The sequence below is a fragment of the Lissotriton vulgaris genome, chromosome 1_1 (assembly GCF_964263255.1).
Source record: "Lissotriton vulgaris chromosome 1_1, aLisVul1.2, whole genome shotgun sequence".
In the NCBI taxonomy this organism is placed as follows: Eukaryota; Metazoa; Chordata; class Amphibia; order Caudata; family Salamandridae; genus Lissotriton; species Lissotriton vulgaris.
This window is the reverse complement of record NC_141685.1, coordinates 170,355,417-170,374,136: the sequence shown is the minus strand read 5'-3', so window position 1 is coordinate 170,374,136 and position 18,720 is coordinate 170,355,417. Positions and strand designations below refer to the sequence as shown.

Here is an 18,720-nt window from a genome sequence, read left to right as displayed (position 1 = left end):
GAGACACGTCATGTGCTTTATTGACTGTGCCTCCTCAAATGAGAGTCTCTCAGAAGTAATAAGCATCACCCCCCAGATCGCCTCTGAATCATTTACTTGTGGCGCTACTTCCCCCTGTACTAAATTCAATCCAACGCATACATCGGAGTACAAACGTCACCCCCTAGATCTCCTCGGAATCATTTACTTGTGGCGCTACTCCCCCTATACTAATGCATACACCGGAGTACGAGCGTCCTCCTGGTGACGTAACTATGGCAACTCAAAATTCGGCACCCGCGAGGCTTCCGTAGTAAACGCCTGAGCTTCGGCGTGGCGTCATCACGCCAGGCCGGCCACGCCCATCACATCCTCGATGGCGGCCGCCTTATCACCGGCCCCGTCTTCAGTCCTATTACGGGCGCGTGGAGGGACTCCATAGGTGCATTGCCTTGTTAGACCTGCGGAAACTGTAAGTAGAGACCCTCCGCACCTCCAGGCAACATGAAACCCTATGCCTCTTGACTCGAGTTTTTCGAGTGCCTTTAATCCCTTGATCAGGCACTCAGCATTTTTCTACGCCTTATCTTGCAGAATATGTCTTCAAATACAGGCCTTCCCTCCCTTATCCCGTGCTGCCCAATGACCCCTCATTAGGAGTAAGCCTTTCTACTTTGTGTTTGATGTTGTGTTTGTTCGGTATTGTCATGTGTTGAATCAAGAGACAATTATCACACTTCGCTATGTCCTTCACCTATAATGACATGATTGTTGCATAGTCACGCACCTATAGATTTCGGATGCGTGTGAATGACTAATTAATCTCAGATTACTACCACAAAGCACACTACGATTGATAGGTGTGTTAGGAAGACATTGAGGCTTTTCTGCGCCAATAATTGATTACGATATTTTTTGAGCTGCACTGTGCACCCCAGGAATAATGCACTATAATAGTCCGCATGAACTCAGTATGGGATGATTCATGAAGCACAAAGACAGGAGACTCCGTCACTTCACTACGTTGCAGGCTTGTAACGAGTTTTATTGTGATTATTACCTTTCTCTCTCCACAGGTCTTTTTAGGATAACCACCACCGGGTTATACCTTTATTTGTTTGTTTTTTCTGCGTGGTACCACAAATTTTGTTACCTAGGCACAAAGGAATGTCGGCACGGCAGGGTGTTAGTGTACCCTGACCACCCGTTTCTTTGATTTGGTCCTGAAGAAAAAACGGTAATTCCCATTACGGTTTGAAACATGTAGACCCACCACATATTCTCCAGATACATTTGGTCATAAACATACCTGTTATTGTATCTACACCCACATTTTATTATTGTCCAGTAGTCTTAAGAATAAAGTTTTTTCCAATAAGTCATACCAGGACAATTTTTAACTCACCTACTTTTTTCTTTTTCACACCCATCACTCACATACCAGCTCCACTGTAGTTCAGGTGTTGTAGCACACCTTGATGGCACTCGGTCATCGAGGTGGCCCCGATGATGAAGCATGTCACCGACCAGGTCGGTGAGTGAGGGGTTATTAATAACCAAAGAAGGACTTTTCTTCTTTTTGATATTGAATCATCCCGCCGGAATCGCTCTTTGAGCACCTTTTCTGGTGGTACTCCTTATTTTGTTAATTAAGATACAAAATGGCGGAGTCCACAGAGCCAGCAGGGCAAAACGGAAAGGAAATGCCGACTTCTCAAATAGTCTCGGAAGGACTTTTTACTGCGATCAGGACCATAGGCAGCGAAGGTCCGCCGGGCAGGGAGCACGTAGGGAAAACCATTGGTAGTTGCGGGTGTAGCATAAATCGGGCCAAAAGAATCTTAAATGAGCCAAGGCAGGCCACCGCTCGGGAACCTCAGAACGATGGGTCAAGTCCTCCACCGGTATCAACGGATGCAGGTCACATGTCACAGGGTCGTCGTCCGGTCCCAGGCAAATGTTTTCCAGCTTTACCGCGAGGCGGAAATACGTGACGGTAAGCTGGATATGGAGCGCCCCTATGGCGGCCATGATGGACCCCAACAATGGTGCGCCATCCGTCCCCTCCATCCCCCGGGCCACAGGGACGAAGCAGGACTCGAGCCCCGGACTCACTTCGGAGGCTCTAGGCACACACAGAGCAGATGTAAACTGCGGGCGCTCTCACCACCGGCAAACACTACACCCTCTTCGGCCGCGGGGGACAGCCCTTCGACCCCGTCTCCCCAGCAAGGTCTCCGGGCGGCGTCCCCGGACCGTGGTTCAGGATGATCGCCGTCCGTCACGATAACATATCTTCGTCGCCTATTAAAGACTGGATTGCGATGCAAAGTCTCAAAATCCGAAGTCGGAGGACCGGACTAGACCCCGGACTCACAGCCGCTGTCGATCTACTGCAACCCGGGTGGGCCGGAAATCGAGGTCCCGGCGGCAGCCCTGGAATAGGCCAAGAACAAAACACGACAGAACTCTGTCACCCAAGCAGTTAGGAAGACCGGGTTTGCACTTACGGTGTCAGGCAGACTTCACACACCCAGGCTCCCGGTGGTGGTACAGGATGAATAGCAGGATATACGAGCCGCCGGCGGAGGTCGACGGAGCCGGGAGCTTATGCGGCCATCTTGGATCGTTGCGTAGCTCCTCCTCGACGCTGTTGGTTTTAAAACAATCCACTGGTACCCTGTCAACCATTAACCAGTGGATGTGCGTTGACCTTTGAAACCATGTACGCATGCGCTGCTCTAGGAAAATGACCTCTTGGAATCGCTCTGGAAGCGTGTGAAAAGGCCTACGGCTTGCGGTTACGAGCAGCGGCACGCAGTGTGCCATCTGTTTTGAGTCAGATTTCACACGAGTGCGCGCACCACTCGCGGGACGCTGCAGCTTCTAAAAGTTCTGAGTTTGCTCCTGAAACTGACGCTCAAGGGGCAATCTTTCTTACCCTGGTTTCACCCTTTCTTCCACCCTGTTCCTTAAACCTGCTCTTCTGTGTTCCTTATAATGTTCTATTATCTCTTCCCATCTCTTGTCCTTTATTCGAACTAAGCCCCCCCTCTCTCTAGTTCTCACGTTTACTAATTAGACGCATTTGGTTTTAATTCACTGTAAATAGAGTCAAATGATTCGATTCAGTCACTGTGCCGCAGAAGGAGTCACACACCAGAGTTAGTATTCTGTAAGAACACAGTCAGTTCAGTAAATGAAATAAACCCAACAACACAGAGAATTGGTCACCCCATCCAACAGACGAGAGGCTGCGCACAATGCTCGCACAAGTGAAATGCACTCATTGTCTGACATATTTAGCACTGAACCTCCCTGATTGGCTTTGGTTCAATATTTATGTACTTATGTGGTATCTGTAGAGCGCAAACCTACCCTAAAGGCAGCTGAGCACTATACACGGGCAAAGGTAAAGGAAAATCCATGAGTGATCGGAGGGGTGACTGGGTTCAGGGAACAGAACAGAAGTCTATTGTTATTGCATTGTGATGTAGTGTTATTTTTTAAGGTGACTTGTGTTCTGCACTATGCTAAACTCGAGCAGAATTAAGGGTGTTGTCCCCAGATCCTGGGTGCATGCATAGATGGAGTCCGCTTTGGGGTATCACAATAGATACCACATAATTACATTGCACTAAATGCAACATACACTCCAAATAATAGCACTTAGTGCAACATGATTACATGCCACATAAATACACGCCACATAATTACACTCTACTGAATAAAACACACTCCACACAATACCACTCAGTGCCACATAATTATATGCTACATAATTACATTGCACTAAATGCAACATACACTCCAAATACCACTCAGTGCCACATAATTACACACCACATAATCACACTCTACTGAATGCAACATACACTCCACACAATACCACTCAGTGCCACATAATTATATGCTACATAATAACACTTCACTCAATGCAACATACACTCCAAATAATACCATTCAGTGCCACTTAATTACGCACAACATACTTACACTCCACTCAATGCAACATAAATACACTCCACATAATACCACACAGTGCCACATAATTATTTGATACATAATTACACTGCACTCAATGCAACATATACTCCAAATAATACCACTCGGTGCCACATAATTACTCTACTGAATAAAATATACACTCCCCATAATACCACTCAGTGCCACATAATTACACGCCACTTAATTACACTCTACTCTATGCAACATTAATACACTCCACATAATACCACACAGTGCCACATACTTATATGCTACACATTAAATTTCACTCAGTGCAACATATGCTTCAAATAATACCACTCAGTGCCACATAATTATACACCACATAATTACACTACTGAATGCAACATGCCCTCCAAACAATACCACTCAGTGCCACATAGTTATATGCTACATAATTACACTGCACTCAATGCAACATACACTCCAATTAATGCCACAAAATTACACTCCACTGAATACAACATACACTCCCCATAATTCCACTCAGTGCCACATAATTACACGCCCATAATTACACTACTCAATGCAACATAAATACACTCCACATACCACTCAGTACCACATAATTACAAGCCACATAATTGCACTCTACTCAATGCAACATAAATACACTCCACATATTACCACTCAGTGCCACATAATTAAACACCACATAATAACACTCTACTCAATGCAACATAAATACACTCCATATAATACCACTCAGTGCCACATAATTAACCAACATAATAACACTCTACTCAATGCAACATAAATACATTCCATATAATACCACTCAGTGCCAGATAACTACACGCCATATAATTGCACTGTACTCAATGCATCATAAATACACTCCACATAAATGCACTCTATACCACATACCACCAATTAGCATAAATACACTCCACACCATGACACAATTTTCCTAAGCATAATTTCACTCAACACCACAGTTCCAGGCCACACATTTAAACTCCACATTTCCAAAACACACTGCTTAATTACACACCAAAGAACATGTTTCAACTCCACAATCCACAACATACCTCCAATCCACACCATATATTGTCACCTCCTGAGCACCAGTCATCATTCACCACCACCATTTTGTATCAGTGCATCACCTAATCATCACGTCAGTCTGCCCTGGAATCTGTTGATTCTCCCCTAGTGTCCGTCCGCTGCTCGTGTTCTAATTAAATTACTGTTTTCCAACCTGCACTCCCCCGTTATTTATGTCCTGCTTTCCCATAATAAAAAAATTATAACAAACAAGCATGAGAACAGGCAGGAAAATGTTGCCAGCCGTGCAAGTACAAAAAAAATAGAAGACATTTTTTATGTTAAAATCTTTTTTATCAGGTTTTTCAGTTGTATATAATGTTGTCTTCGTTTGTATAAACTTAACAAAAATGCTTAACACTTTTTATTATAACTTTTCAACAAAATTCACAGCAGCCACAACGCTGTACAACATAGCCAAAAGTTCTGGCTAAAAACATAAGGTCCCAAAGGCGAGACCCATTGGCTATCACAAAGCTTGTTTTAGGGGGTTATGAAACATAGCTGGAATAGCTAATTGGCGGGCCGTAGTAGGGTTGTTTAAACTAGCTGGTTGGGTAGAGCGTTGTGGGGATTTAGTATTTGCTACATGGGTGGTTGTATCTGTCACTAATATGTCCTCGCACTCGCTAATGCGGGTGTCTATCCTATCCAGTACACAATTACTCCCTGCATGTTTCTGTATCTTCCTAGCCTTTTTCCCTTTACTATCCCTCCCGCCCCTCCCCCACTGCCCTCCATATTTTTCCCTTTCCCCATGCTACCTCTATAGTGCAAGTTAAGTCTAAAGCAACCTGTCTACACAATCAGCAATGAACAGGCCTCTTGGCCCCGTGGACAATGAGAACCAGCAGGCCACCCGTATACCGGCCCCACAAACCCCTCAGGAGAGAGAGCGTAATTATTTAGAATCAAAGAGAGTAGTTTGGGCAATGCTGGGAGATAACCGCGTTAACAGTACCTTGACTAGTCCACGACAGTTCTTGAATGTCCAGCGAATCTGAGAAGGCAAGATGCCTAATGCCAGTGGAAAGGGGGGTAGCCCTGCCCTGCCTCTTCCTGGCAATGAGGGCAAGGACGGGACAGCCCTTGGCCCGGGCTTCGCCCGCGCGGGTCCCGCACTGTGGGGGGAGAGGCAGCGCTATAAGCGCCGTGACATCAAGGGATGCTGGGGCAGGCAGTCCTCACACTGAGGTTGAGCGCCTGGATAGGCTGATGGCACTAGCGGCGTTTCCGACGTGGACCCTGGAACTCCTGTGCCACCAGGGTGCTGCGCAGAGCTTGTGGTGTCCCTTGCTGGTGATAAGATAGCTTGCTCCCCTAATGCCTGGCCTGTGTTATTGCATTGTTTGCATCAGATTCACCTAGTGCCTGGCTCGTGTTATTACATTGTTTGCCTCGGATTCTCCTAATGCCTGGCCTGTGATATTGCATTGTTTGCATCAGATTCTCCTCGAGCCTGGCCTGTGTTATTGCATTGTTTGCCTCGGATTCACCTAGTGCCCAGCCTGTGTTATTATATTGTTTGCATCAGATTCTCCTTGTGCCTGGCCTGTGTTATTGCATTGTTTGCGTCGGATTCTCCTTGTGCCTGGCCTGTATTATTACATTGTTTGCGTCGGATTCTCCTAATGCCTGGCCTGTGATATTGCATTATTTGAGTCCCGTTTTCCTAGTACCTGGCCTGTGTTATTGCACTGATTGTGTCATATTCTTGCAATGCCTGGCCTGTGTTATTGCATTGTTTGCATCACTTTTTTCTAGTACCTGGTCTGTGTTATTGCACTGTATGTGCGGCTTTTGGTATGTTATTATTCCAATAGTTGCAGCTTTTCTAACAAACATGGTACCTTTTATCTCAATCAAGTGCATCTGACTGCAAGGACACTTCCTGCAGTAACAATCTACTTCCTATTTATGTGGCAACAGACAGCACAACATGTCTGCAAGAGATGTTGTAAGGTCAGAAACAGTACATAGGTAAGTAGGTATGATGGAAAACAAACTATTGGGTAACATTTTAAACGAAGAAGCTGCTGTGATAGACGGCAAAAAATTCATGTCAAAACATCAGCATTAGGACAATAGTACATGGAACAATAATGGTAGATATATTTACACTTCTGTGCAGTGCGTGTCACTTAATGTTCTTTTCTTCCACTCTCATGAGATGGTTTTACAAGGCAAATCTGAGCTCACTGAGTGTGGAGCTTGCACGAATCTCAGAGATGGGCCGGTCCAAAGACGGTAACAGAGAAGGTTGAAAGATCTGAGTCTTCATCCTGGTAGATGGACTGGTGATCCCTGAGGGGTTGTAGTTAGTCTGTGTGTTGCCACGGCTGTCCAGGGAGTGTAAGAAAATTTCAGCAATTTGTGGAGGGCCCTCTTTTGCGTGAGAACCACCCAGCTTCGTGCAATACAGACTTGAGGGTTTGTGTCTGCGCAGGATGAGTTACATTCTGATAGTAAAATGGAGGACCATGTCCAAAGGGGATAGATGTTACCAAGAATTAACATCTTCAGTTACGACAGATAGAGAAAGTCAATGTACCTCGGGGTGCTTCAAAAGCTTTCTGCACTCTGCTGGTGCAGGTAGGATGTTTATTCTGTAGTTGGCATTTGCCAGGGGATGTTCAGATACAGTGGGTTAATTAAACCATGCAGCAGCACTTGTAGCGTGGACTCTTGGAGTCTTGTAGTATGTGTTAGATGCGGAAGAACTGTCTTAATGTTCTACGGAGCTCAGAAAATCCAGACTCTCCTTCATCTCAGAGCTCGAGCTATGTTGCTTGACCAGTTGAACTCCAATAAAGAAGAGGACCCGGACCAGTTTTACCTCTACTGACCTTTGAACTAATCATTGAGGAAAGAAGCCCTTGCCTGGAAGGAAGATCCGCACAAGGCGCAGCTGACAAAAGTCCTGCCTAGAAAGGAAGATCTGCACAAGGCACCGCTGGCAGAAGTTCTGCCTGGCTGTGACCTCAAATCAATGAGAGACCCACAAACCACAAGATCCTTCAAGCCCTGCTAGCCACACTGGACACCATGTACACCAAATGCCTGATTTAGATTTCAGCTAATGGTTTATTCCATCACAAAGGTGACAGGTATCCTGCCCGCCCCATTAAAAATGCATTACATCCTGTGGCAATAATAATAAGGCAGACAGGATATGTGTCACGTTTTGATTAGGCCTTTGTGTAGTTCGCAGAGTTTTACTCCGCGCAACTCCAGAAAGCACCAGGAAAACTCTGCCGTACTCGCTTACTTCCGCTAGTGGCAGAGTTTGTTAAGCTGCGCTGCTCTCACTGATTTTTAGTGCCAGGAGTTTGTCCCGTACTGTAAAATCAGCACAAACAGCACTTCCCTTTGTGCCAGAGGGCGCTGCTGCCTCTGCCTCTCTAATTGACATTCTAATCGAGTGGCAGCTTCATCAACGAGAATGACAGAGTTCTACCCTCGAGTGGTCGCGACCTACCGTGACCTCCCGCATTGAGAACTATTACCAGCAGGAGGTCTAGCACGTTATATTTTCTCACAAGCGCTCTCCACCTTACCGTTGGCCACCAGTGTGTTGCACAGAGCTTGTTGTGTCCCTTGCTGGTGATAAGATAGCTTGCTCCCCTAGTGCCTGGCCTGTGTTATTGTATTTTTTGCATCAGATTCACCTAGTGCCTGGCCGGTGTTATTACATTGTTTGCGTCGGATTCTCCTAATGCCTGGCCTGTGATATTGCATTGTTTGCGTTCCGTGAAAAAAACTCTGTTCTGCATCACGAGCTACGCCGGCAGAGTGAAATTCTTCACCAACTCCTAGTTTTGAGGCAATAATCTGTTGGAAAAACTCTAAACTAGGCCCTAAGTCGGCAATAAGTGTTGTACAAGAAGTGAGATCCATGGCCTTGTGACTATCAGGCCGTTATCTGACTTCTTATCAATCAATCAATCAATCATGACATTTGTATAGCGCGCTACTCACCCGGAAGGGTCTCAGGGTGCTGGGGGAGGGTACTTTACTGCACGAACAGCCAGGTCTTGAGTTGCTTCCTGAAGGAAAGATGGTCCTGGGTCAGCCGAAGGTGGATGGGGAGGGAGTTCCAAGTCTTGGCTGCCAGGTAGGAGAAGGATCTTCCTCCGGCGGTGGCTCTGTAGATGCGTGGTACGGCAGCGAGGGCGAGGCTGGTCGATCGTAGCTGGCGGGTGGGCGTGTAGAAGGTCAGGCGGTCGTTGAGGTACTTGGAGCCCAGGTCCTGGAGAGCCTTGTGTGCGTGGGTGAGGAGCCTGAACGTGGTCCTCTTGCTGATGGGGAGCCAGTGCAGGTCTCTCAGGTGGCCGGAGATGTGGCTGTGTCTAGGGATGTCCAGGACGAGTCATGCGGAGGCGTTCTGGATGCGTTGGAGTCTTTTCTGCAGTTTGGCTGTGGTTCCGGCGTAGAGGGTGTTCCCGTAGTCCAGTCGGCTGGTGACGAGTGCCTGGGTGACGGTCTTCCTGGTCTCGGTGGGTTATGAGCCCCACAGAGTGAGTGCGCAGTCAGAGGGCAGTAGGGGGGTCTAGGACAAGAAATTAGTAAACTTGAATATGAGAAATATGGAAAGGTAGAAATGTGGAATCACCTGTGGATAACTGACAACTCCTCCCGCTCTGCCAAATGGCGATCCAGTCACAAAGTGGCATCCTGAACCCCAAACGGACAATATCATGCCAGATCCCATGTAATGGTGGAAGAGGGGGAAAAAAGAGTAATATGCACACATCTGATGCGGGGATATGTCCGGTAAATTATTGGTTGTGATGGATTCTCAAGAAGTACTAAATGACTGATATTGTTGATTATTAAATTTTATGAATCAACGTTTGTTTGCCTTATCTGTGCGTATAATGTAAAGGACAGGCCCCTCTCTCTGTTTTAAACAAAAGCCCCGGAAGGAGCTGTATCTTACAGAACTTTATTTACTTTAGGAAGAACTAAAAACTTGCTTTTTAAAGTTGTCTTTCAGGGCCAGAACCAGGCTCTGTAAGCTGTGTTAGTTTCAGGGAGATGGACAGATGCTATGGCGATAGGAAACCCCCCTCTACTCACAATAATCTTCCAATCTCCCAGGTTAGAAGAAACCAGAAATGCTTGAACCAAGGGAGCTGCTGAAAGTGTCAGAGGTGACTTATGAAAAGCGAGTTAAAGACAGGAGTTGGCATTTGAGATGTTCTTAAGTGGATAGGAAAGAAACAATAAGAAGTGTGTGACTGGAGTTACTTTTGTTGTATACTTCATAATGATTACTGAAAATTTTGCAGCCCAGCCTGATCATCTCTTTTTCTAAAATCTATTGTTGTTTCAAAGAAATCTTGACCATATGCGTCTATCTTAAGCAAAACCTCAAGCACTTGGGTGCTCCGTGAGCGCCTTTACTTTGCTAAGGTACTCTGTGAACACTGGTGAATCACCTTCTTTTCAGACAGTAATAAGATATCACCTGATCAACAGAACTTTTAGTAAAATATCTGTGTGTGATGAAATGTTCCTTGCTAAGTTTCAAAGGCGGTAAAGAAGAAGGGGAGATTTACTAAGATTTTGCTCCGTGTTTGTGTCACAAAAGTGGCACAAAACAGTGCAAAATCTTTTTTTCCTAATTCTCTTTCCAGCAAATAACGTAAAAGTAATATGAAGCATTGCATAGCACAGCTTCGCATTACCTTGCACCATGGGGACTTGCCAAGGGTGGTGCATGGGCGTTCCCGTGCAACCACCCATGGTTTCTCACGCTAAACCCAATTTACCAAATACAGTAGATTGGGTTTAGCATGAGAAAACTGCACCCTTCTAAACTAGGTGCAAGGAAGGAGAAATTCTTTAATTTCTCCTTCCTTTTATGACTTTGCATGCGTGCTGCACGGCGCAACATGCATACAAAGTGGGAAAAGCTTTCCCTCGTGTCTGGCATAGTAGTTAGTACAGCAAGGGTGTCCTTTCTGTACAAAACCTATGCTGGGCTCACACACACCCTAGAGCTCTTGTGCTAAGGTGTGTGCATGGAGCACGGCTGCTGTAATCAGTGCCGGCGCAAGGGAAAGGGAAGGAGAGAGCCATATCTTTGAAAATATGGTGCTCTCCTGCTCCCTCCCTGTCGCAGAATGCAGCCTCCAGCGGGGGGCTGCGCTGCATTGCGTGGAGATTTGGTAAATCTCCCCCAAAATGTATTTTACAACCAGTTAAATATTGTGAATTCTCATTCCATTATGTTTCAATTTAGTAATTTTAAATATCTTTACATCCAACAGAAAACAAACCTTGAATGTGTGAAATGACCATCAATAATGAAGCGAAGGCTGTAAATCTTCAATAATAGCAGAATTAATGAGCTTCAGTATTCAGGAAAACATCAGCGCAGTCGGCGACAGAGGAACCTGCACACAAACTGACAGATCCCGGATCAAGTATCAAGGGCAGTTCAGTGATTGTAAGAGTCTGAGCTGTGCACCTCCACGCCACAAGACGAAGAAATGACCTTAGGAAAATCAAGGAAACAACAGTAACAAACCGCCTCCTGTATAAACAAGTGTCAAATACCAACTTTGTTCATGGTATCGGTATGATGTGATTACCGCAGTGCTCTGTTTTCTAAAATGATGACAAGCCATCATTCCCTGCTCTAGGTGAATTGTAAATTCTTTCTGGCCAAACCACAGTAACCAGATACAAGCACAACAGAGCGGAGCTGGACAACTGACGGGTAAAGGAAAGAGGAGTTCTTATATCTACAATACAACAGACTGTCCCGATTTGCACCGGCCAAAAGGAAGATACATCTTTACCCGCAATCGTGCATAGCCATAATCTAATCTAAAGGCACAATCGCCTACAAAGACACCTTCTACGTATTAGGAGTGTGGCAAATATTTGGTGGCTATTGCATTTTATTGTTAAAACAGAAATCAAACGTGCATAATACTGCGCACATATGAAGTGTGTAAGAAAAAAACAAGTGCTTTATCATCCAGGTTGGCCCATCAGGAAATACAGTCATGGGATGTAGACAAATATATACCCGACCCAGAGACACTAACCAAGAAAGAAGAATCATACACATGCAGCAAGAGCTTTAGTTTGACATCACTACTCAAGCTTCATCAGCACACGTACACGGGGGAAAAACCATTCAAGTGCAGTGAATGTGTAAAGAGCTTTAGTAAATTATCAGAACTACAAAGACATCAGCGAACACACACAGGGGGAATAAACCATTCAAGAGCACTTAATGTGCAAAGTGCTTTAGTCACTTAACAAGCCTTCAAAGACATCAGCGAATACACACAGGGGAAAAGCCATTTCAATGCAGTGAATGTGTGAAGAGATTTAGTCGATTATCAGCCCGACAAAGTCATCAGCGAACACACATGGGGGAAAAACCCTATCATTGTAATGAATGTGACAGGAGTTATCGCTTCTCTTCAGCATTAAGGAATCATCAGCGAACACACACAGGGGAAAAACCATTCAAGTGCAATGAATGTGGGAAGAGCTTTAGACGATTATCAGACCTACAAAGTCATCAGCTAACACACACAGGGGAAAAACCATTCAACTGCAGTGAATGTGCAACGTGCTTTAGTCACTTATCAAGCCTTCAAAGACATAATAAAGCACACACAGGGGAAAAGCCATTCAACTGCAGTGAATGTGGGAAGAGCTTTAGTCAATTATCAGAGCTACAAAGTCATCAGCGAACACACACAGGGGAAAAGCCATTCAAGTGCAGTGAATGTGGAAAGTGCTTTAGTCAGTTATCAAACCTTCAAAGCCATCAGCGAACACACTCGGGGGAAAAACCGTTCAAGTGCACTGAATGTTCAAAGTGCTTTAGTGAGTTATCAAGCCTTCGAAGACATCAGCGAACACACACAGGGGAAAAGCCAATCAAGTGCAGTGAATGTGGAAAGTGCTTTAGTCAGTTATCAAACCTTCAAAGTCATCAGCGAATGCACACAGGGGAAAAACCATTCAAGTGCACTGAATGTGCAAAGTGCTTTAGTGAGTTATCAACCCTCCGAAGACATCAGCGAACACACACAGGGGAAAAGCCATTTAAATGCAGTGAATGTGTGAAGAGCTTTAGTCGATTATCACACCTACAAAGTCATCAGCGAACACACACGGGGGAAAAACCATTCAAGTGCAGTGAATGTGTGAAGAGCTTTAGTCGATTATCAAACCTACAAAGTCATCAGCGAACACACACGGGAGAAAAACCCTATTATTGTAGTGAATGTGACAATAGTTTTCGCGACTCTTCAGCATTAAGGTATCATCAGCGAACTCACACAGAAGAAAAACCATTCAAGTGCAATCAATGTGGGAAGAGCTTTAGTGAGTTATCACACCTTCAAAGTCATCAGCAAACACACACAGGGGAAAAACCATTCAAGTGCACTGAATGTGCAAAGTGCTTTAGTCAGTTATCAAGCCTTCAAAGACATCAGCGAACACACACAGGAGAAAAGCCATACGAGTGCAGTGAATGTGCAAAGTGCTTTAGTCAGTTATCACACCTTCAAAGTCATCAGCGAACACACACGGGGGAAAAACAATTCAAGTGCAATGAATGTGCAAAGTGCTTTAGTCATTTATCAAGCCTTCTAAGACATCAGCAAACACACACAGGGGAAAAGCCATTTAAGTGCAGTGAATGTGTGAAGAGCTTTAGTCAGTTATCACACCTTCAAAGTCATCAGCAAACACACACAGGGGAAAAACCATTCAAGTGCACTGAATGTGCAAAGTGCTTTAGTCAGTTATCAAACCTTCAAAGTCATCAGCGAACACACACAGGGGAAAAGCCATTTAAATGCAGTGAATGTGTGAAGAGCTTTAGTCGATTATCAAACCTACAAAGTCATCAGCGAACACACACAGGAGAAAAACCCTATCATTGCAGTGAATGTGACATTAGTTTTCACGACTCTTGAGCATTAAGGTATCATCAGGGAACTCAAACAGGAGAAAAACCATTCAAGTGCAATCAATGTGGGAAGAGCTTTAGTGAGTTATCAACCCTCCGAAGACATCAGCGAACACACACAGGGGAAAATCCATTTAAATGCAGTGAATGTACAAAGTGCTTTAGTCGATTATCAAAGGTACAAAGTCATCAGCGAACACACACAGGAGAAAAACCATTCAAGTGCACTGAATGTGCAAAGTGCTTTAGTGATTTATCAAGCCTTCAAAGACATCAGCGAACACACACAGGAGAAAAGCCATTCAAGTGCAGTGAATGTGCAAAGTGCTTTAGTCAATTATCACACCTTCAAAGTCATCAGCGAACACACACGGGGGAAAAACAATTCAAGTGTAATGAATGTGCAAAGTGCTTCAGTCATTTATCAAGCCTTCTAAGACATCAGCAAACACACACAGGGGAAACGCCATTTAAGTGCAGTGAATGTGTGAAGAGCTTTAGTCAGTTATTACACCTTCAAAGTCATCAGCGAACACACACAGGGGAAAAACCATTCAAGTGCAATGAATGTGAGAAGAGCTTTAGTCAAATATCAGAGCTACAACGCCATCAGCGAACACACAGGGAGAAAACATAGAAGGCACTGAAAGTGTGAAGGGCTTTTGTCAATTTTTGATCCCACACAGCCCTCAGTGAATACACTCCTTCATTTAACTCACATGAAAATAATCCTATAGATGCAGGGACTCTGGAATGAACTTAAGAACAGACAAAAATAATATTGGCCCATCAATCAATCAATCAATCATGCCATTTGTATAGCGCACTACTCACCCGGGAGGGTCTCAAGGCGCTTGGGGGGAGGGGTATGCTACTGCTCGAAGAGCCAGGTCTTGAGTTGTTTCCTGAAGGCGAGATGGTCCTGGGTCAGCCGAAGGTGGATGGGGAGGGAGTTCCAAGTCTTGGCAGCCAGGTAAGAGAAGGATCTTCCTCCGGCGGTGGCTCTTCGGATGCGTGGTACGGCTGCGAGGGCGAGGCTGGTGGACCGTAGCTTGCGGGTGGGCGTGTAGAAGGTCAGGCGGTCGTTGAGGTACTTGGGGCCCAGGTCGTGGAGAGACTTGTGTGCGGACATAGACAAGAGCAGAACAGTGCAGGTATTGTGAGAGGAATGGATTAAGGAAAAAGATAAAATTCTAATTATGTGGGACATTGAAATAGCAAATGATAGAAAACCCGACAAGCAGTAAAGACGAAAAACAGATAACAGTATTTGCAGAATTATAAAAGTGTTTGTTTCCAGTGATTGTTCACTTCTGTACACATAGTAAAGTGACATGATGCACCAGGATACACAGTGGGAGACAAGCACAATGTGGATTAAAAGAAAATAAACATTGTTGATTTTTATTTGGTGAAGACGAGATCCAAAGAAAAACATTCAATCGCACCTGACCACACTACCTGTAAAAGCAACACTGAACAATACTGGGACTAACAGCAGTATTTTCAGCTAACTTGTCGGATTAGTGATAAAACCTATAAACCCAACACACCCAGAGTGGACATGTTGTCAGGGCTCTGGAGATGGGAAACGTCATTGGTAAAATGCATGTATTACTATTAACAAATGCCACTGCAGCATATGTAATGAACTAAAGCGAAGCACAGGTGTTCAAGAAATAACCTATTTTTAGATATAAAAGAGCATATACCTTGACTGTTATCGGTTGATGGATCAGCTCGTGCCTCAGGCCTTATAATTAAGTGTGACCCGTTGTTCCTCTCCGACTTGGCTCTCCCTATTCATTTTGTGACTTGCCAAACTCTACTTTTTACCAGAATTGAGCCATTGTAAGCAGTAGACTCTGTTTGAAGAATGAAGCAAAATAGCGAAATCCCACATCAAAAGCATATATGTGCCGGGACAATCCGTTGCACTCCCAGCAACTTGTCTTCCACACTAGATTGTCCCTTGTCCACAAATGTTCTAAATGATTCGTCATATGAATTCCAGAAGTGGCAGTGACATTCATGAGAGAAATGGAAGGAGGGGGAACGGCACGTTATTTGTACTCACCTAAAAATAGAAGAAGCAGCCAAATACATGTCAATGTGTGACATCACCAGAGAAACGGGCTGAACCCCTGTGAATTTATATATTTATTTTTAATACCTATAGACCCATGTCATGCCAATAAACATTGCACAAGTAAGGAAAATAGTGAAGGAGCCCATTATCATATGCAAAGCACAGTGACGTCACATGTAGTGACATCACTTCAAAAACAAAAAACAAGAAACATAAAATAATGTAAAAATACGTTTTTGGTTTCAGTTTTTATACATCATGTGTTTTTCCCATATTAGTTTGTAACTAAACTCGAAAATGACTGAAAGTGTAAATATTTTTAAACAGATATGTGGAACTTGGAATTTACATTTTTAAACAGTTTTCAGTGAATAAATAAAATGTGCATTAATTTGCGGTTGTTTCCTGATGTTATTCTTTATCCAGCCCCAAAGTATTTCACATTTACAATGTATTAAGCAATAGAATGGCTAATTTTGTCAAGTTCTCTGTTCCTCTCTTGCGCCACTCACACAAACACTCAGAGGCCTGTGTCTGCAGTGCTGGGGCACAAAGTAACAATCATCAGTCGCAGGCTAAGGAGCTAGGTGGTTTTGAGTCCCGTTTCTAGATAATAGTACGGGGACCCCTTCAAACTGTGGCTACCCCCGACTTGTGCCGTGCTGATAAAGCAATAGTGAATTTGAGTAATTTATGATGAATTGAAATGAGAGAAAGAGAAGAAGAGAGCGAGGTGCAGGATGTATTAAAGAAAATGAAAAAAGAGACACAAGACTTTACCCGTTTTCTGTGTACAAGCACTTTACGTAAACAAGTTGTGCTGTGCGTTGTGAACAGGTTGTCACCCCCTTTGTATGTAAATGAGCTACTGTGACCAGACACCCCAGGCTCCCATCTCTTCTAGCGCGGATGATAATCTGAGCACTGTAAGGTAATCACAAACTAGGGCTAAAACTTGATTGGGATACCAACAGGCTAGTGGGCGCTCCTTGCGTCTGAGTTTCAGTAACCTGTTACCTCCCCTTGGGTCAGACATCACATGTTCAATCCCATGGTAGCTGAATTGGTGTCCATCTGGATCTTCACTATTTTGGATATAATGGGCAGCAATGGGATACCTTGTGTCTCCATTTTTCCAAGCTCTGATGTGTTCCATAATTCTATCTCTGAGCCTACGTATAGTGCTGCCCACATAGATCTGTCCACATGTACAAGCTATCACGTAAATTACAAAGGTGGTCTCACAGTTAATATAAGTGTCAATCTTGTAAGATTCAGATCCATTATAACTGAAACTCTGTACTTTCTTTCTGGCCCATCTGCAGCAATTACAGCGTCCACATTTATGAAATCCTGTTAATGTCTTCCTGGGCCAAAATGTACTGGTCCTAACTGGGTAACTAGGGCTTAAGTCATTTGCCAAAGTTTTTCCTTTCTTAAAAGTTATGGATGGTCTCTCTCCAATAAAGGGGCACAAGTCCTTGTCAGCCTTAAGTAAATGCCAGTGACGATTAATAATAGAATAAAGTCTATGAGACTCAGTATTGTAACAAGTCACTAGGCGTACTTTCTGTTCATCCTTATCAGTATGTGCTCTATGTGTCAGAGTTTGGGAACGCCTAAGTTTAGATGCTCGTCTCCTTGCTTTATCTATCACTGCCTTGTCATAGCCTCTAGCTCTGAATCTACTGGTCATGTCTTCGATGTTATTCTCAAATTCCTCATCCTCTGAGCAATTCCTCCTGGCTCTTACCATCTCCCCATAAGGGATAGATCTAATCTGAGAGCTGGGATGGCAGCGAGTCGCGTGCAAGATCGAGTTACAACTAGTTTCCTTCCTATACATCTTCAAACATAATTTATCATCTTTGGTGTACAGTTCTAAATCTAAACAAGTTATCCTTTTCTTATCATACTGTGTAGTAAACTTCAAATTAACATCATTATCATTAAGATAGTCAAAGAAGCACATCAGGTCATTTAGGGTACCAGTCCAGATCATGAGACAGTCGTCTATGTAGCGACCCCAATAATGTATATATTCAATCCATTTTTGACCGCGACGTCCCCAGATCCACTCCGCCTCGAACCACCCCATAAAGAGGTTCGCAAAGGACGGAGCGAATCTGGAACCCATCGCGGTCCCAAGGCATTGCCTATACCATTTCCGATCAAACATGAAAACATTATTTTTCAGTACAATAAGCGTCATATCAAGTATCATCCTCGTGTGTTCCAGTAATTCAGCCGGTCATTTGTTCAAGAAGGACTCAACTGCGATTGTCCCCAAAGTATGGTCTATATTGGAATATAAAGTCAAGTCAAGTCAAGTCAAGTCAAAATTAATATAGCGCACTACATACCCATTGGGTCTCAAGGCGCTTGAGGGAGGGGGGGAGGTTTACTTATCGAATATCCATGTTTTAAGTTGTTTTCTGAAGGCTAGGTGATATTGAGTAAGGCGGAGGTGGATGGGAAGGGAATTCCAGGTCTTAGCCGCTAAGTAGGAGAAGGATCTTCCTCCCATGGTGGCTTTGTGGATGCGCGGAACAGCGGCGAGGGCTTGGTTGGACGAACGCAGCTGGCGGGTGGGGGTGTAAAAGGAAAGGCGTGTGTTGAGACAGTCCGGTCCAAGTTCGTATAG

General features: G+C 44.4%; 1 protein-coding gene across 1 annotated transcript in view; it reads left to right on the top strand.

Moving 5' to 3' along the window:
* The window catches only part of LOC147738028 (uncharacterized), a 76,876-nt gene extending 60,409 nt beyond the window's left edge, over positions 1–16,467 (top strand). The window contains exon 2 of the mRNA XM_086952085.1: positions 11,310–16,467. Within this exon, the coding sequence (XP_086808211.1) occupies positions 12,426–13,994 (1,569 nt within the window). The 5' untranslated portion in view covers positions 11,310–12,425 and the 3' untranslated portion in view covers positions 13,995–16,467. The remainder of the gene's footprint in view (positions 1–11,309) is intronic.
* The last annotated feature ends 2,253 nt before the right edge of the window (positions 16,468–18,720 follow it).